A 20464-nucleotide genomic window follows, 5' to 3' on the forward strand; every position below is an offset into this window, starting at 1 on the left:
CTAAATGACGCAAGTGCCCCAAACACAGTCCCGTTTTTATCCCAAGATGCTCTGATGGGTTCTTGTGAGGTGCCTGTATGCTGTTTTCAAAGTGCAAAACTTAAAAAATGCCAAATGCAGTCAAGCCTTGCCTGAAAAAGTGTTGGACATTGAATCAACTTGGTGGCATCATTTTGGGATGAAAATGGGACTGTGTTTGGGGAAAAACACTATCTAGCTAAACTGTATCCATGGCACTTGGTGTTTCTGATAAAAACCATGGGTTGATGACTTGAACCCAACTATCAGACATTGTACAACCACACAATTGGTGGTTGCACGGACCTATAAAAGCATACCTACTACAACTCTTGTACGTCAGTCACAGCTTATGCCTTTAGGATTCACTTACCTTTTGTGCTCTTGTCAGACCACAGGGTCTAAAGCTTACAATCAACAAATAGCTTAGGAACCAGAAGAGTCAATGGTGGGGGAATAATTTTGTCTTGAGCGAGGGACAAAAACACAAGAAAAGAGGAACCGCCTCCTCTCCCAGTTACTCGATCTTGATGAGACGGAGAGAGATCTTGTGAATTGATGCTTATTGGCTTGTGGCTTAGCCTATTGACTGGAAATCTGTTCTCATTGGGGGAGTTTGAGGAGAGTTAATGAAAAAGAGACAAAGGAAAAGGGACACTTTATCGTTTCTACTCAATGAGTAGAACAGAGTAAGAAAGACATTTGTTACCTGAAAGTGAAAAATGTATATAGTCACTTGGGTTTTACATTTCCAGTAATGCATGGTCTTTGTTCTCTTTAGGTTTAACACAATAATTGACTCTATGACTTCTCCTAAAATCCACTTCCTCCCATTCTGGACACAATGAGTATATTCCATCGGGCACACAAGTCATTTTTATTTTTGGACACGTCCTAGGGAGAAATAGTATTTCTTCCAACAGATCAGTAATAAATTAAATGTGAATGATATCCCGAGGGCAGAATTAACTGCATGTTACTTGGGGGTTATGCTGAGGGGTGGAAAATATATTTCTATGTGGAATTCACAATTTGTAAATCTCTTATAATATGGATTATGTTTAATAGTTACAGACATTTTTATAGTGGAGGACATGTTTATTAGATGTTTTTCAACATGAATACAATTTTGCAATTTAAAAAAGTTTATTATTCTCTTATAATAAGAGAATTAGCATTTAGTTCTTTCAAATTGGTATCTTCCAGATGCTTGCCAAGAACCCTGTTGGATAATTGTCCAAATTATAGTATTAAAATAAAGCAAAAAGAAAGAAATATAATGTTATTATAATTATGAAGCAAGCAAATGGAATTCTATTTTAATCATCCATATCAAACTGTCAATAATTGCAGTGATGGTTCAAGTGTTAGCAATACTTTTTAAAGTATTTTGGTTATGCTGTGGAATGGTAGCCAGTAGTATTGGGTGAAGATGGGGCCCTAAGGGAGTTTCTGATGGACACTTTAGAGGGTAAGGAAGTAGGGTCTCCCTGGGAATTTATAACTGTATGGGTTGGCAAGACATAAGAAAAGTGATCATAAGTAGGGTCCATATGTTGGGAGAATGTAAGTTTCTGAACGTTTGAGCATGGTTTTTCACCAGACATGGTGAAATGGCGGGTGCCCTCACCATTGTCTTCAGAGGTAAAATGGAGTATAGTTTAGGGAAGGAAAAAGAGTGGGAGAAGAAAAGAGAGAATTAGAATATATTTGCACAGTCTTTTAAAAGGGCTCAGAATATAACAGCAGTTACTATGTAGGTTATTGTGAAGGTTGAATTACCTGATACATGGAAAGTATTATCCAAGTACGGGTGTATAGTGAGCAATACTAGATGCTAAGCATCAGGGCATTTATTCCCTTTTTTATAATGATGTGTGATCATTTTCTCCACTGGGCTGATGGGAAGATACCCATTCCATTACCTAATAAAATTAAAGTTGTTTAAAAAAATCCAAATAAAAGACCCCAAAGAAATAAATACCAAGGCTACCGATCATTGTCTTAGGGTAGTTGATTAAAATTATTTTTTTACTCTCTTTTCCAAGTCATAAGCAATATAATTTCATTTATTTTTAATGGGAAAAGGATATGAAATTAATCTTTCCTTTCTAATCAGCAAATCTATGAGCAGACACTTGGAGAAGAATCATGTCTCTTACTTCTTACAGCAAGTCTGTTTAATGTTAGAGAGACGGGCACTGGGCAGGCGGGGGCAGCTGGGCAGAGCCCCTTAGCACTTTCCTGCAGCCTGCTTTCTCTCTTTCATTTAGCTTATACATGTCATCAGTCCTTCTCTTGAGCTGAGAGACCTTCCAGTGTCTGATGAGTGTATTTAGGTGACAACTGAGAACTAGTCCGTATACAAATAAAATAGGCCATCTCCTCAGGGATGAGCTTTCCTCTGAATTAGGGGCACAGAGAGTGTGGCTGTAGAAGGGATAACACTAACAAATGAACAATTTTCAGTGCAGGTGCTTCTCACTGTATCAATAGCCATCACGGGGTATCTTGCTGAGGTCAAGGGAAGTCTTTTCTGGAAGTTTAAAGGAGAAGGGGGCAGAAGATTCCTGTGGAGAGGCGCCCATGAGGCTGCAGCCTACCTTATCAGCCTAGCGTCTTTCATGGCGGGGAAGGATTTTCTTCTAAGAAGACAACCTCTCTAGGGTTCCCGTAATTACCTTGAATGCATTCCCATTTTTGTAAAGAAACCCACCCTCGTGGCTTCTGTGGGGCTGTGATTACACTTGGTTGTTGGCACGTGCATTCAAAAGCCCTGTTTCTCTCATCGTTCATCCAGCAATGTCCAATTACACGTGGCCCTGCTGGACCCGAGACGGGAGCATTCACCTCAGAACCATTTTCTGGAGAACAATTCAGAGCCCTTTCTGCAAAAGGAAATCCCACAGGAGTTTATAGCTGGTTTACTTCTGGAAGTCTTCTATATGTCTAGGGTGGAGGTGTTACATGTTTGGGGGCAGGTGGACAGGGACAGCGATTTCAATGAGGGGATTGGGGGAGATAGTTGCATGAAAGCTATAGCTTAAGCTAAAAACTGGTAGGCATTGTTGAGTTGTGATATTATTAATCATAAAATATAATAATCGAACATTTACCAGAGAATTCAAAGGAGAAGAAACCTTTGAAACTTTGCTTCCTCCTGCATTTGCTGGTGGGGGACATGCTAAGGCGGCGGTGTTGTGTCTGTTGTTTGAGTATAGTTGACGCACAGTGTGACATAGGTTGCATTGTAGGACATCGTGAGTGGACGTCTCTGTACATTCCGCGGGGCTCTCTACATGTGTGGCCTCCATTTGTAAGCTGATGTTGTTTTGAAGAACAGTGTTCCTGGGCACCATGTTTCTTTGCTTTTTTACTTTTTTTAAAAAAGATTCTTCACTTATTTTGAGAGAGAGAGAGCGAGCAAGTGAGCAGAGAGAGAGGAAGAGGGAGGACCCGAAGCAGGCTTTTCACTCTCAACGCAGAGCCTGACGTCAGGCTCGAACTCATGAACTGTGATATTATGACCTGATCCTAAACCAACAGTTGGACACTTAACTGACAAAGCCACCCAGGTCCCCCCCTTTTTCACTTTTTTCTTTCATACCTAATTGTGTTTGATGACTTTTGTAGTAGACCAACCTGCCTCCAAATCTGCTTTGGGAAGCAGGTTGCATGACTTATAAAATCTAGATTTTATTATTATTATTATTATTATTATTACTATTTTAGATTTGGCATCAGACACCAAAGAGCTATGCCTATTTGTAACTTTGTGACATCACAGAACAATGGTCAGTTTTATGTGGAGAAGGCTCCCCCGTGCCCATGAGGACCCTTGTAGCCATAATGAAATGTCAAACAAAACAAAACAAAAAAATCCTCATGGAAGCAGTTCAACAAAGACCATGTTTTCCAAAGCATATTCTGTACCATTCCACTATCCTGTGATCTTTAGAGAAAATGAATTTATTTGTCACATAAATTCATGAAGCACTGTTTGCTAGTTTTTCTTCTAGGTTCACAGTGAATATTAGTGTTTTGCTTATTTTTTTTTAAGTTTACTTATTTATTTTGCGAGAGACAGAGACAGCACAAGTAGGGGAGGGGCAGAGAGAGAGGGAGAGAGAAAATCCCAAGCAGGCTCCATGCTGCCAGCGCAGAGCCTGGTGTAGGACTTGAACTCACGAAACAATGACATCATGACCTGAACCAAAACCAAGAGTTGGACACTTAACCAATAGAGCCACCCAGGTGCCCCAGGATATTGTCATTTTAAAGAATCTGAAAAGTTCTACAGCTATAAAAATGTTATTTTCTTTAACTCTCCATGTTCCAAGTGCTTTGGCTGTGAAATTCTTGCCCCTCCACCTCCCTGTCCACACCCCAGCACTTCGTAATGTCCTACAGAACACATATTGGGGTGATGCAGAAGAGAATATTTCTTTCCCAGTTTGGGGGCTTGGAATCAGGAGAGTAATTGTGAGACAGGGTCTGCTCTGTCCAGATTTCAGTAATAACCAATATTGGGAACAGCTCTCACCCAGGAACTCATGAAATTGATTAGAAGAATTTATGATCACAGAGAGTATCATCTAAATTCACAACTATCTTCATTCTCTTGAAAAAAAATTTTTTTAATGTTTATTTGTTTTTGACAGACAGAGACAGAACACGCACAGGGGAGGGGCAGAGAGAGAGGGAGACACAGAATCTGAAGTAGGCTCTAGGCTCTGAGCTGTCAGCACAGAACCACAAACTGTGAGATCATGACCTGAGCTGAAGTGGGACGTTTGACCAACTGAGCCACCCAGGCGCCCCTATCTTCATGCTCTTAACCAAGTTTCTAGAACTTCCTTTAACTGGGATGGCGAGACATGGCTGACATTTTGAAAGGGACATTTCTATTCTTGTCCTGTGCTGTCTTTCTCAGGAGACCAGATGTCCATTTCTCCTACCAGGACTTTAATTACACTGACTTAATATTGATTTTCCTTTTCATACATGAATTTCTTCCATGAGCCTTCTTTTAGGAGGATATTGTTCTATTCCCTAGTGGTCTGACTTTTGCTATATTTCAAACCATTTTTACATATCCCTAACTTCATCAACTTCTTGTCAGACAATGCAGTTTGTACAATTTCTACTTTTGGGGGGAGACTGCAGGCCATTTTTATTTTTAATTTAAAAAATTTTATTTTTATGTATTTATTTTTAAATGATTTTTAAAAGTTTATTTATTTTGAGAGACAGAGAGACATGGGGAGCAGAGAGGGAGGGAGAGAGAGAATCCCAAGCAGGCTCTGCTCTGTCACCATAGAGCCTGATGTGGGGCTCGAACTCACAAACTGTGGGATCATTACCTGAGCCGAAATCAAGAGTTGGATGCTTACCTGGCTGAACCACCAGGCACCCCAATTTAGGGAATTTTTAAAAGGACCTGTATATGATTAATTTTAGTTACAGTTGTGTGGATGTTTGAGAAAAAGAAAAAATACCGTTCTCTGTAAAGACAACATTTGACATTTATCTATAAACAGTACTATTCAAATGCTTTGTATCATTATTTTTGTGCAAGAGATTTATTCAACACTTTCTTAAAGAGTCTCCCACTCCTCGTTCTATTTTTCCCCTTGGGCTGTTTCTGCGTTGTATATTTCAGGCTATGTTACTGGATTCTTAAGTTTTATGAGTTTTATATGTTCATTGTGAATCGTGCCCTTTATCAAAATAAGATTTTTAAATCCCTTTTAATGTACTTGGTCTTAAATACGACTTTGTCATATATTACTATCACCGTGCCTGGTTTAATTTATGTTTGCTTATTCTTTAAGTTTCAATATTTCTCTCCTAAAATATTTTAGTGGAGGCAAACAAAATAGATAATTTAGGAGTGCTTTTCATACACGTTATGTATTTTTTCCTTTCTCTGAAAGTACTTTTATATACAATATGCAGTGGGATTTAAAAAAATGAATCTGAAAGGTTTTGTCACTTAATAAGGCTGTTTAATCCTTACTTATAACAATTTTTGGTGTACTTCGTCATTTTGATTTTATGCTATTTTCCATGCTGCTTTGAGATTCTGTCTCTGTTGTTTCCTTCCTTCTTTCCCTCCTTCCTTTCTCTCTCCCTCCTTCCCTTCCTCTCCCATTCTCCCTTCCTTCTTCCCTTCCCCTTCCTTCCTCCCTTCCTCCCTTCCTTCCTTCCTTCCTTCCTTCCTTCCTTCCTTCCTTCCTTCCTTCCTTTCTTTTCCATTTTCTCTTTTCCCCTCCTCCACTCTCTTTATGCAACATGGATCAATCATGTTTTCTTTTACTTTTTTTCTCCTCAGTATTTATAATTTAGTTAGTGTGTCCCTTTTTGTTCTTAAAAAACATATTTGGGGCCGCCTGGGTGGCTCAGTTGACTGTCTGACCCTTGAATTTGGCTAAGTCATGATCCCAGGGTCATGGGATCAACCCTACTTTGGTCTATGCATTGAACACGGAACCTACTTGGGATTGCCTCTCTCTTTCTCTCTCTCCCTCCCTCCCTCCCACTTCTCCCTCCACTGTTCAGAGGCTCTCTCTCTCTCAAATTAATAAAAATAGATAAGTAACTAATAAAAACATTTTTGAACCTCTATTTCTCTCTCAATGATAACAAGTAAAATTAAGTGTTTCCTAAATGACAGGCACTTTTCACATGTATATGGCTAAATAGCAACCACTGGAAGAGGTGGGTATTTTTATACACATTTGAAAGATGAGAAAACTGAGTCACAAAGAGGCTAAGTACAGATTTACATAGCTTTTCCAGAACCCACAGCCCAAATCTGATTCTAGGCAGTTTGACGCAAGAGCCTACCGCCTTCGTCATCTTGCTGTATTGCCTTTCCATTTTTAAGGATTATGGAATATCAGTATGTCTGACAGTTTTAAAAGTTCATATTTTGTTTTACTTAATTCTTCCCTTGCACATCTCTTTTTAATTTCATTTTAGAACCAGATGATGATATTAAGATTTGATAATATGTATTTTCTCCCTACATAATTATTTTTACCATGGCATTATGATATTTGTACATATTTACATTTGTATTATATTTATATTTTCTTTACGGAATTGTATTATTATTTTATGTTTGTATTATTATGTTTGCATTTTGTTGTATTACATAGTAACCATGTTTCAATAGGTGTGTAGACTCAAGCCTTGTGTAACTGGCCTGTCCTATTACATTGTTTCTTAGTTTGATTTTGGGGCAGTATGTCTTCAAGTTATTGTTTGCAGGAGGAATAAGGTGATGTGTTTTCTGAGCTCTTGCACATGTGAATGTACCACATGTGTGCATGAACAAACACTTGGCTGGTGGTAGGTTTACTGGGTAACAATCCTTCCTACTTTCAAACACTAAGCAGGAATCCTCCTCTGGCATCTAGTGTTGCAGAAGGAAGTGAGAACCAAGGATGACTTTTTATATGTAGGTGTACGTACATTTATAGGATTATCCATGTGCACAAACACGTGCCTACTTTTTAAAAATCATCCTCATTGTAGGGCACAACCCTCCCCCCCCCATTCTTCTCAATAAGGAGCAGTGGTGTTAATTTTAGTTAGATTGGCAAACACACACAAAACAACTAGGCTTTACACAGGGCAAAGAACCACACAGCATACATGGAAAGGACTCATGTGAAGGTCTCTGGACTCCCAGGCGTGGCTTCTTGTGCCTTATCCACTCTTGACTGGGGATGCACATGGTCTTGAGAGATGGAGCTGACCTTAGCCTAGGAAAACCATCAGCCCCTGGGGTTTCTTCCATGTTCATACCTAGCTAGCCACATAGACCTTTTGGTTTGTGTGTATTTGTGTATGTACACTTTGTTAGTTACCTTGTCTCTTTCGGTGTGTGAGTGTGAGTGTGATATGTGTGTGTGTGTGTGTGTGTGTGTGGTGTGGGTGTGACTGCCTCCGTATCAACGGCACAGGGCATCTCAACAGTACCTGGTACTCATTACTCAATGAACAATCACAAGAATGAAGAACAAAGGTTTGGCTGGGAACATGGGCCTCCGTTGAATTCTTCTCTGGAATCTGGGATAGACATGCTCCTTCTGATTCCTTTATGGTGTCAAGTGCTGGTCCCAGAGCCACCTGTTCCTAAGACAGACCCGAGTTTACTGCTTCCCTTGGTGTGCTGGGCAGAATAATGGCTCCCCTCCTCACCTCCACCCCACCCCCTCAACCAAAGATGTTCTCATCTTAATCCCTGGAACTGGTGAAGATGTCACTTTACAGAGTACAAGAGATTTTGCAGGTGTGATTAAGTTAAGGGTCTGGAGATGGGGAGATTGTCCTAGATGATCAAGCTGGGTCAGCATAATCACAAGGGTCCTCAAACATGACAATGAGAAGAGACAGGGTCAGAGAAGGGGATGTGACCATGGAAGAAGAGATGGGAATTACAGATTCCTGGCTTTGGAGATGGAGGAAGGCACCGTGAGGCAAGGAACACAGGTGCCAGCTAGTCGCTGGTAAAGGCAAGGGAATGAATCATCCTCTAGAGCTTCCAGAAGAAGTGTAATTCTCCCCACACCTTGACTTTTGCCTAGTAAGGCTCATTTTGGACTTCTGACCCTCCAGAACCGTAAGGCAATAAATTTGTGTTGCCTCAGTCCACTAAATTTGTGGCAATTTGTTATAGTAGCAAGAGGAAACTAATATACTTGAGAAGGAAGTGTGTGACAGGGTCTTCATAATATTTCAAAGGGAGTGGCTCAGCTGGTTGAGTGCTGACTCTTGATTTTGGCTCAGGTCATGATCTCACAGTTTGTAGGTTAGACTCCTGCTTTGTGCTCTGGGCTGACAGCACGGAGGCTGCTAGAGATTCTTTCTTTCTCTCTCTCTCTGCCCTCCCCCTGCTCATTTGCATGTATGCACTCTCTCTCTCTCTCACAATAAAGGTTTAAATTTTTTTTTAATGCTTTTTATTTATTTTTGAGAGAGAGAGACAATGCGAGCAGGGGAGGGTCAGAGAGAGAGGGAGATGCAGAATCTGAAGCAGGCTCCAGGCTCTGAGCTAGCTGTCAGCACAGAGTCCGATGGGGGGCTCGAACCCATGAACCATGAGATTATGCTCTGAGCTGAAGCTGGATGCTTAACCAACTGAGCCACCCAGGTGCCCCTGAAGTTTTATTTTTAATGTGAGGGTTGATTATCCTTGGGTAAAGATCCTGACACAGTGGACTAAGATTGGGGAACACTGTAAGGCAAGAATTTTGAGGACATGGACTCCTTGCACCTTGAATCAAAGAGTCAGTCATTGCTTTCTGTTAAAGAGTTGAGGAGATGTTTCTGGAATGAACAATAAATTTATGTGTGATTTACATTTTCCTGGGCAAGACTTTGCTAGACTAGTAAAGTTATGTTGAGGCAGACAGGGAGGTAGGCCATATGGGGGTAGATGACTTGGGGTTTCATTTATAAAGAGAATATGACTCAGGGTCAAGTTTTCAGCGATTCCAAAGGCTGAGTTAATCTGGTAATCTTTTCTTTCTTTGAGACTTTTTCTTTCTCCTTGCAACCCAGATATTTCAATAGAGTACAATAGGTTTTAGTCTACTTTTACCCAGATGCTGAAATTTTTAGCTAGACAATTTTTTGGTTTATTTGTATATTAATTTTCTGTTGCTGCTCTAACAAATTGTCACAAACTTTGTGGCTCAAACAATAAGCTTTTTTTGTTTGTTTGTTGGTTTTGTCTTATAGCTCTTTAGGTAAGTTCAACATGGGCCTCCCTGGGACAAAATCAAGGTGTTGGGGTTGTGTTCCTTCTGGAGGCTCTTGGGGAAGAATCCATTTTCTTGCCTTTTCCAGCTCATAGAGGACACCATGGTCCTTGGCTTTTGGCCTGCTTCCTCCATTTTCAAAGGGAGCCATGACAGCCTGAGTCCTCGTGCTGCTGGCTCTGGTTCTCTGCAGATGGGTGACGTTCCTTGCTTCTAAGCACTTGGATTAGATTGGTCCTCGCTGAATAATGCAGTAGAAAATCCACATCTCAAGTAAACCTTAATCCTTAATGTATCTGTAAAATCCCTTTTGCCATGGAAGGTTACGTATTTATAGGTTCCAAAGCTTAGGGCGTGGATCTTTGGGAGAGCCATGTGTCTGCCTGCCCCTTCCACAGCGAGTGCTTGTCACACTTGAGCACATCCTTTACTTTTCGAGTTATAGGAATATAAGCTGCTCCCTTTTCATAATATACCTTACGAATATTTTATACATATTTTCATTGGATTCATATTTGTTTCATGTACCTAACAGGCTTGTTATTTCTCCGAAGAATAAGGTGGGCGGTTCTTCCTTGTCCCTGATGCCTACTTGATTGTGGTGAAAACTTGAGCTTTTCAGCTGGAAGGATGATTTTTATACACTGATGGTCCTATGCTGGAGGGGACAGCTTCTCCCTCTGGTTACTGAGGTTACTATGTCACCATTGTCAGGATGTGTGGTGTGGGCTCTTCACTTCTTTCTGATTAATCCCACAGATTGAGCCAGCGAAAATATGGTCAGAGGTCTTAAAGAGTTGACCAAGAGTCTTAGTTTTAATGACTGTTGCATTTCTGTGTCTGTCTGTGTTTTAAATGAGTGTTTGAATGGGAAGGTAGGAGAGGAAAAATTGATCACCACCAGGTGATTGTTCTCTTCACCTCGCATTCCCCCCCCTCCTCCGCCCCAGATCACACTTTGTCCTGTCCTTCGATGTATCAGTGTTCTTTATGTTCCTTGGGCCGCTGAAGCTTTCTGTCTCACAGCGCTCTGGTCATGTTCTACCTTCATGCCGGCCACATCCTTTACATGGCTTAGTGCTGGGGAACTTTGTGTCTGCTTTGCCCTCTTGCTTTCAGTGCCACTTGGAAACAGATATTATGTTGTGCAGACATGTGCAGAAACTGTTTCCTGTTCAGCCTCCCTGAACTAGCCTTATCCTAGCTAGTTAGAATCACCCCCTTTTTAATCACTTAATGCCCCATATTGAGCACATGAGGTGAACCAAAGTACTTCTAGCCTATAAGGAGTTATAGGAATATAAGCTTTGCTGATGTTTTCTACTGCTGCTGTCAAAATCTTTCATGAATAACAATCACTTCTGCTTCATCTCTGCTCCAGACTCATCTTGACATCCTGGAAAAAAGCGTGAACCCCAAGCAGGTCTACTTCCGCCAGGAGGTTCTCTGCCAGACGCTGGGAGGGAATTCATGTCCCCTGGTGACCATCACGGCCATGCCCAAGTCCAATAGCGCTGAACACCTTGAACAGTTCCGTGAGTCAAAAATAACAACCTTCTTTAAGAATTCGGTGGTTATGGGGTGTCCTCACAGCCTTGGAAGCTTCCTGTCCCTTTGAGATCAGAAGTTCCATAAGGGTTGAGGCCCAGTTTCTCTTTACAGAAATGTATTTTCAACTCTCGGTACAGCACAAAGAGTAAATATTAATGTTGCTCCGTTGTTCAAGGGAGAAAAAAAATAAATTGCAAATTGTCAGGAAGATGAAGACTTGTTGGAGTTGAGAGCAGCTTACTGGTGACAGTCACTTCCTCTCCTAAAAGAGAACCAGGACTGGAGTCACATTTTCCCACCTCGAATCCGGGGCCTCCACTCCCCACGCTCTCTGCCTTTCTACGGTTCCCACAGCCAGACAGGGCTGGGAAGGAAGGAAGTGGTGTTTTGGAGGCCTGGCTGAAGAATTCCCTCAATGGATCTGAAGGGCTGGCATTGTGGAGGAGGCTCTAGCCAAGAAGTGTCAGAGCAAACCAACACACACGAATATGCACACTCAAGTGCCCCGTAACATCAGAGCCCTGAGCACAAATGTGACTTACCTGTAACCAGTTAGCTTTCAAAGTCGGCTTCTGACATATTTTAGATCTTAGATAGGCAAGAGAAGCCATCCAACGGAACGAGGAGGGCCTTGTAATACAGAAAAGTTTGCGGGATGAAAGAAAAGCCTGGGGAGTACAGATCTGGCTAATTTATCCCCAGAAGATGCAGCCTTACCTGATGAAGTGCTAACTGCATTCAGGTGACCCGGTGGATATGAAATGTAATTTCTCACACCCCATCAGCATCTGACAATGGATGCTTAACAACCTTGCTAATCAACAACTGATTATCCCATCTGAATTAATGAAGCCCTAAAAGGCTTTAATGAATAATAAGGGATTTTCCAAAAACTTCTCTTATGTGTTTTATGAATTTAAGAGCAGTTTCTGTAACAGTCACGGAGTCTCCTGCTTGCATGTGAGCCGTTCTTGGAAGTGAGAGGCGGCGGGTTTTTTCCTAGCGCGACCTTGGCTGAACAATTATTTACGTAAGTGCGTTTACGTGAGCCTGCGTTCTGAAGTGTCAGTTTCTAAAGTGTAGGATCATGGGCTGGATTGCCTCTGCTCTCACAGCTGTTCATATGCTGACCCACGTGCTTTGGCTGGTGTCATAACTAGAAAGATCATTCCTGCTTTGAGGACTGGAGACAATGGCTAAGGTCCCTAAATAATTTGCCATTCTGAAATAGTTCAGTAAAAAAAAAAAAAAAAAGAAATCTTAGAGCACCTGTATATGAATCAAGGGAGGCTGGCTTCTGTCTGCCGCATAAGATGTGTAATCCGACGTGTGTCCTCTCATGTGTCATGACACTTTTCCCTCTTTCACACGTGCTGATACGTCAGCTTCTGTTCATCTCAAGAGGCAGCCCGGGCAGGCATGGGGAGGGCCCATGGGATGGTGCTACGCATGCAGTTCACTTTCCTTTTGACACAATGAACTTGCAAGGGACAGTCCGCGAGCTGGACCCTGAGGAAGCCAGGGCTCTGCCCCACGAGAAAAGACTGATGAGAGCGATTCTTCACACCTCTGCCGGCGCGCAGGCGCACAGAGCCCAAGCTTGGGAGGGCCGCGCGCTTTGTTTCAAGTCTAAAAAAAGATTCTGAACACGGGGCCCTGCAGTTTCATTTTGCAGTGGGCCCTGCAATTCTGGAACCGGGCCTGGGCCTCATCGGAGGTCCTCAGCTAAAATGTGACAAAGGCTAGTGTCCTGACCATGCTAGCATCTCTATCGCCAAGTCGTGCTAAGCAAGTTGTAACCTGCTTTGGTAGTACAGAGTCTTTATTTTAATTTTTATTAAAAATTTTTTTAAAGTTTATTCATTTTTGAGAGAGACAGAGTGTAAGCGGGGTAGAGGCAGAGAGAGAGGGAGACACAATCCAAAGCAGTCTCCAAGCTCTGAGCTGTCAGCACAGAGCCCGACACAGGGCTCGAACCCCCAGACCGTGAGACCATGACCTGAGCCGAAGTCAGATGGTTAGCTGACTGAGCCATCCAGGCTCCCGTACAAAGTCTTATTTGTATGGACTATGCATCTGGTATATTTTGTTACGGTGGTTGAAGTAAGCGGGGCTGGGGGGGGGCAGTTAACTACCCTGGCCCGGGGTGGTTCCCAGGTTCTGATTTTGTTCCTCTGATTTCGGAGTCCGTGCCCACCAGAGATGTTCTCGTGCACTCAGTGGAACAGGTGTTCAGCATTACCACTCAGGTCCCACTCAGAACCAGAACTTTCCCTCCTCCCTGTTTTGTGTCCTCACATTACTAGGAGCCAGCTTAGTTTTTGAGCAATTCACACTGAGTGGACCACAACCAGATGTATTGCCCTCTTCCTGCTCACGGCGAATTTTAATTTCCTTTCCCAGCTCCGCGCAAGCCTTTCGGCGCTGGGTGTTTCCGATGCTGTGGCAGGAAGGAGGGCGGGAGAAGAGTCGGACTCCTCGGACCCCAGTGGGCGGCTGAGATGGCGTGGCTGGGCTGCGTGCTGGGAACGTAGTGCAGACGCTGGGCTACGGATCCTGGGCTGCAGAAGAAGCAGTTTTCTCAGTAGGTTGCCATACATGTATACGGATGTATGCCACGGTTGTGTCGCAGAGAGAAGAAATATCCCGCGCAATATAAACACCACCTACCCTCCAAATTGCAATGAACCATGCCTGTAAATCAGTAACAAAACCACTTAACTTCCTTTGAACCACAAACTGTGATGCGTTGTTTTAGGAGGTGAAAATAGCATGGGAGCCAGCAGCTCAAGCCTCCCTGATTGCGGGCCTCCTCCAGGTGAGCCTCCGTGATCTCTCGGGCCGCCTCGCTCTCGGGGGCGGGCCAGCTCCAGCGCATTTAGCTGAGGTTTGGTGCGTTGGTGCGTTTCTGGTGCGGTGGCTGACCCTCTCTCCTCATAAGGAGGTGTTTCGTGTGCTGGGTTATCACTTCAATCATCTTTCAGAAACCTCAGACAAAAGAGCGTGGCTCTGGGGCCCAGGCAGAAGGTAAGTCCCTTGCTGGAGACCCGTTCCCTGGTGGTCTGGCCCGAAGTCCCGGACTAGAGATTATTAACGACAATTTACTGGTTACTTTACTTCTTCCGGGGGTCCGGGCTCTAGAGAGTCTCCTAGAAGGATAATGTGATTTGACGTATTTTTCAAAAGCGTTTCTTTTTAGAAAGATGTTTTCTGGGGCGCCTGGGTGGCTCAGTTGGTTAAGCGTCCGACTTCAGCACAAGTGTGAGCTCACGGTTTGTGGGTTTGAGCCCCGTGGCAGGCTCTGTGCTGACCACTAGCTCAGAGCCTGGAGCCTGCTTCGGAATCTGAGTCTCCCTTTCTCTCTGCCCTTCCCTGGTTGTGCTCTCTTTGGCTCTCAAACACTAAAATTTTTTAAAAAAATATGTATTTTCCTGGAAATATTAAGACTTATTTTCTTGATAACTATATTTTCAGCTCAGTGGTAGCCCAGTTTCCCTGGTGCATCTTTCTTGGGTGTCTGGAGAATTGAGAATGGGTGCTCATGGTGCTCCCCAGAGAGGCTCACTTTACACTTTGAGATCTGAGGCCTCCGAGCCAAAATGCTGGCAGATCTCCAAGAGCAAAGTCACTGTCTGCTCTTTTCATTGGGACCGTGAGCAGGGAAGTTCTCTGAGAGATTGTCCCTGAAATCGTTACAGAGGAGACCGGCTTGACGAGAAATTGACGATAAAAGGAGCCATTACAAAAAGACCTGGAGCTCATTCTAACTTCAGGCTCCTGGTGGGTGACGCTTCGGGGAATTAGGGCCAGGCCCTTCCTGACTGGAAAGATTCCAGATGTCAATGGAGCCCCGGACCTTTGGGATTTGGAGAGCAGAGTGTGAGTGAGGCGTGAACAGTGTCCAAGAGAATGGAGTGGCAGCTCCACCAGGTTGGAGCTGATGGCATCACATGAGCAGGTCTGGGGACACGTTTGGAAGGCTAGGTGGATCCAGGAAGTAATTTCTAGTACTTTCTGAGACTAGGCTCCATCGGCTAATGGTGTTCCGGCATGATTACATTTGCATGGTTAAATTCTTAGTACCTTATGTGTTAATAGGTACTTTGGGTAGCAGATGCTTGGAATATGCAATTTCCAAGTAGAGAGTTGAGAAGTCTTTCTTAAGCTTATGTGCTTTTCAGGGATGGTTGTGTGTGTGGTGTGTGTTGGCTTTTTGGATTTGAATTGAAGGTCATTGTTTTTTAGCATTTATTTATTTATTTTGAAAACGAGAGAGAGGATGTGCATATGAATGGGGGAGGGGCAGAGAGAGAGAGAGAGAAAGAGAGAGAGAGAGAGAGAGAGGCACAGAGCCCCATGTGGGGCTCGAACTCACGAAGTGTGAGATAATGACTAAGAGTCAGACGTGTAACTCGCTTGCATAACTGACTGAGCCACCCGGGGTGAGAAGCCCAGAGAGGATGGTTCTATGTTTCGAGGCTCATCCGTACCCTAATCCAGGCCTGCGTTCTGCTCCTTCCTGAAGGGCTCAGTGTGCTGTCACGGGCCTTCCTACACTTGTAATTCTCTCCATTTTTCAAACGGCAAAGTTAAGGCTCACTACAAGCAAATAAGCAGCCTGCACCCAGCTGAATGGTTAGTGGTGGCTCAGGGAGGAGACCCCAGGCCTCCAGCCCAGAGTTCTAGGGTGGCCCCCTCCTTAGGCATCCGCCCGCCACTGGGAGAGTCCCCAGAAAGGCACACAAACAGGACGTGCTGCTTATTAGAGCCCACTGCCATTTTGTTGACTTTTCCATTCTTTCCACCTGTTGTCAATAACCAACCTCCTATCCTAAATCCCCATTCCAGCCCCGAGGAAGTTGGGTCCCTTTTTAGGGGGGCGGGTTAAATCTCTGTGGTGGATGCTTCATTTTTTTTTTTTCTGGGAGCTTTATGTTTCTCCCTTTGGTCATCGGTGCATGCAGACCCTGTAACCATATTGTCTTGACTGTTGTCAAGCGTTACCTGAGAGGAGGAATTAGCTGGTGGGAATCATCTGAGGGGAAAATGCCGTTCTCCTATTAGAAACTCTCACTTTCTCGAAGTGACTCGTCACCGCCTGACTCACCAACTTGTGAGAAGTGGGGAGACCACAGAGGTGCATGGGAGGGGGTGGACCTGCTATTTTTGCCCTTGGAGACCTCTCCACCCTGCATTTATCCTACCCTGAAAGAGAAGAGCGTGACCTTTGTCTGTCTCTGGAAGTGGAGAAATCTCGCTCCACCAGCACAGCCTCCCTGGCTCACACACCATTCTTCCCAGGAGGGCCTGAGGTGGAGGAGGCAAGACGCTGCATTTGTAGTTGCTAAAGAATACCTTTCTCTTTCTTTTTCTTAAAACTATTCTCACAAAGGCAATGTTCTATTCAGCCTGCTATTATGCTAAAAGCTTTTCCTTGGAAGACAATAGTTGTTCTCAGAAAAAAGATGTACTGGGGTCCCCAGGGTATAATGAGCTTCCACACGGCACCTGCCTCAGGTTGGGCGTTGTCACTTGTAAGTGGTTTTAAATTAGAACGGAGTGGAAAATAACACAGTTTCAGAATTCCCCTTTTGGCTTCTTTGCAAATCATTTTGCATCCTCTGGCCTTGCCCCCCCCCCCCCTTAGGTATGAAGAGCAGAGCTTTCTGCTGAGGAGAGCAAGAGGCAACAGAAGTGGTCCAAGGAAAACAGAAACCCAAGTGAAGTGAAAACCTATCCCTTCTAGAATTTTCTGGGGTTTTTTGTTTTTTGTTTTGTGTGTGTGTGTGTGTGTGTGTGTGTGTGTGTGTGTGTGTGTGTTTTGCCCCCACTCCCTTCCTAGACCCCTGCCAGAGGCATGTAGGGTCAAGTATTACTAAGGGATCACTGAATGTTAGAGCTTAAAAATCCATAAAGACCATCGACTCCCAATTTCTCGGTTGCTAGGGAGGAACTGAAGGTCAGGGTGTGGTCAGACCTGCCTAGAGATCCTCCCTGGCTGGGGTGGTTCTAGACCTCAGATCTCTGGTCTCCTGGTGAAATCCTCTTTTTCTTTTCTGTAAAGCATGACTTCTGACAATACTATAACTAACAAATGAGCTACAAGAACACAAAGCCTTCTCTCTGGACGCTTCTAATAAAAGCAATTAGAACTGGAGAATGTGAACTGTGCCTTTTCCTTGTCCTGGGATTTGCATCTCTTCAGGCAACCAGGGCCAGGAACTGGAAGATACTAGGAATATGAAGGTAAATCTAATTTAATCCTTGCCGTTGAGGCGCTCGCCATCTGCAGGGAAAGTGTGTGCATGTGTGTCAGCCCTGTTAACGGGACACTGTGTTACAGCACATTACACCAGAACAGGGGAATAACACGGTCCATTGCAAGCAGAGACCAGAGAGCATTGACCTGAGTGGTAGGATTAAAGGGAGACTTCAACCCACAAGGGCTGAGCTGTTTTAATTCCATCTGCATGTTGGTCTTCTATTGACCCATCTTTCACAGAAGCCTTAGCCAGGAGCCCAAAGTGGCACCTGGGTGACTCAGTTGGTTAAGCATCTGACATGATTTCAGCTCAGGTCATGATCTCCACGGTCCTTGGGATCGAGCCCCACCTCGGGCTCTGTGCTGACAGCACCAAGCCTTCTCTCTCTCTCTCCCTCTCTGCCCCTCCCTGCTCGAGTGCCTCTGCTCTCTCTTTCTCTAAAATAAATAATTGGAATTACAAAATAAAAAATTGCAATTGGAGACCCCTCCACCCCGTACTTATCATGCTCTAAAAGAGCAAAGCGTAACTGTTGTAGGTCTCTGAACGTGAGGTAATCTCCCTCCACCCCCACAGCCTCCCATGTCTCACACACCGTGCTTTTCTTGTAGGGGAAAAAACAACAAAACCCAAACCATCTTGAGAAGGCATGACAGGGAATATATAAAACACATCCAAGCATCCTCCGTTTGTCCTCATCTTTCTGGCCGTTCTCAGTCTGCACATAAATAGTAGATCACAGTAACCTCTCCTTTTTCAGTACCAGCCCGCAAAACTCTGACATTTTGACTGTTGAATGTCTCTCTCAGGCTTCCCATGTTTGCCTCGTCAGTTCACGAAAAAGAAGGCTCCGAATCCTACGCCTTCCAAGGCTGGTTGGAGGGAGCGGGGAAGAGTGTAAAACCTTAGAGTTGAATAGCTTTGCTTATTCCCTACCAGATGAGTAACTTGGTCTTCCAGTGATTTTATATAATATCTCTTGGTCCTCCTGTTTCCCTTGGGAGTTGAGTAAGAGAAGAATTCTTCCCACCGTATCATGATAAAACTGAGGTTGAGTGCTATTTGATCTGTATCTTGAAGTCCGATTGGCACGTGCAGAGAACTAGGGGAGCGTCTTTTCCAGTAGAAAAACATTTGCAGAGGCTGGCAGGCCTAGGCCTGGGCCTGAGGCCGTGGAAATCTCGGGGCACAGGGACTACAGGATGGCGGGTTGGTGATGGGATCTGATGAGGAAGGGGATTTGGGCTAAGTGGTGAGGGCCCCGATTTTTCGTGTTAGGAAGTGTCTCCTGAAGGCAATGATGGGCTCCTAGGATGTTATTAAAAGCAGAGAAATGACAAGATCAGATACGGTTTGGAAGAAAGTTTGTGGCAGTCATGTGGAGGGAAGTCCAGGATGTGAGGAAGGTAGGTGACCTAGAACCTGGCACAGGGGAGGTTTTTATGAATTTAGCCTCTAGACTCAGACTCCCTGTGTATGTGTGTGTGGAGGGTGGGGTGGGGGGTGTAATCTTGGTTCTGTCGTTTATCAGCTTTACAGTGTTGGGAAGGGTGCATAAACATTCTGTGCATTGGTTTCCCCATTTATAAATTGTGAGTCCTAAACAGTCCCTTCTTCATGGGCAGGCTGAGGACTGTAAAGGACTTAGAACAGTGCCTAGCACATAATGAGTACTCCAGAAATAATACCAATTTTTGTTTTTTAAAATTTTAATTTTTAATATTTTTAATGTCTTTATTTTGAGAGACAGAGCAGAGAGCGAGCAGGGAAGGGGCAGAGAGAGAGAGAGAGAGAGAGAGACAGACAGACAGACACAGAATCTGAAGCAGGCTCCAGACTCTGAGCTGTCAGCACAGAGCCCGATGCCGGGCTCAAACCCACGACTGTGAGATCATGACCTGAGCTGAAGCTGGAGGCTGAACCGACTGAGCCACCCAGGAGCCCCTGGCAAATTTTAGTCTTCCAGACAGGTGATGAGGTTTCCAAGGAAGATAAGTCTATGGAAATAGGGAAGGGTCTAAAATTTACAAGAGGTGTCTAAAAAGTGAGAGGTCTTGGTGATTGGTTGGGAGTAGAGATAAAGGACACAGAGCTGAAGTATTTCTCCTTTGGGTGATGGGTACACGGCGTAATGCCAACAAAGGCATATATGAGAGAACAAGGCTGCCGTGGGGGCATAATGAGTTCAATTTTGGAAATGTTCATTTTCAGAAGCCTGCCAATTACGTAAGAACTCAGGCTAAACATAATTATACAGCCAATATGCTATAAAATATCTATTTCAGAGGGAAATAAAACAAATTTTGTATTACCTGAATAATTTTCTCAATTAGTGAGGATACTAAAAGTTGGCTATCTGTGGTTACTGTAGCAGAAACATGTCCTATATTGTATCAGAATCAATCACAGAACATTCTATTCTAGAAGTATGTTCATGAGGTAAAATAATTTATATCTTTTAAGGGAATTAACTCTTTACAGAGTATTTCCATATGATTAATTTTTCCATATAAGAGCTCTGCAAGGTAAAGAAAAAATAGAATTGTATTTATTATCTCCATTATTTAGATGATAAAATTGAGGCCCTAGAAAGTCATATGATTAGTAAGAGCTAGAGCTCCAATTTATCCCCAAATTATCTGAATCTTTCTTTATGTTTATTTTTGAGAGAGAAAAACAAAATTAGTGGGGGAGGGGTATGGAGGGGGGAGGGAGGGAGTAGAGGGGGAGGTGGGGAGAGAGAGAGGGAGAGACAGAATCTGAGGCAGGCTCCAGGCCCTGAGCTGTCAGCACAGATCCTGAAGTGGGGTTTGAACTCACAGAGAGATCATGACCTGAACCCAAGTCAGATGCTCAACC

At 43.8% G+C, this 20464-nt stretch overlaps 1 protein-coding gene across 1 annotated transcript in view; it reads left to right on the plus strand.

Annotated features, from left to right (window-relative positions):
- The window catches only part of AGBL1 (ATP/GTP binding protein like 1), a 681509-nt gene that overhangs the window by 124930 nt on the left and 536115 nt on the right, over window positions 1-20464 (plus strand). Inside the window, exon 17 of the mRNA XM_029952682.1 lies at window positions 11173-11326. Coding sequence (XP_029808542.1) covers window positions 11173-11326 — 154 coding nt within the window. The remainder of the gene's footprint in view (window positions 1-11172; window positions 11327-20464) is intronic.

Source organism: Suricata suricatta, chromosome 9 (assembly GCF_006229205.1).
Source record: "Suricata suricatta isolate VVHF042 chromosome 9, meerkat_22Aug2017_6uvM2_HiC, whole genome shotgun sequence".
Classification (NCBI taxonomy): domain Eukaryota; kingdom Metazoa; phylum Chordata; class Mammalia; order Carnivora; family Herpestidae; genus Suricata; species Suricata suricatta.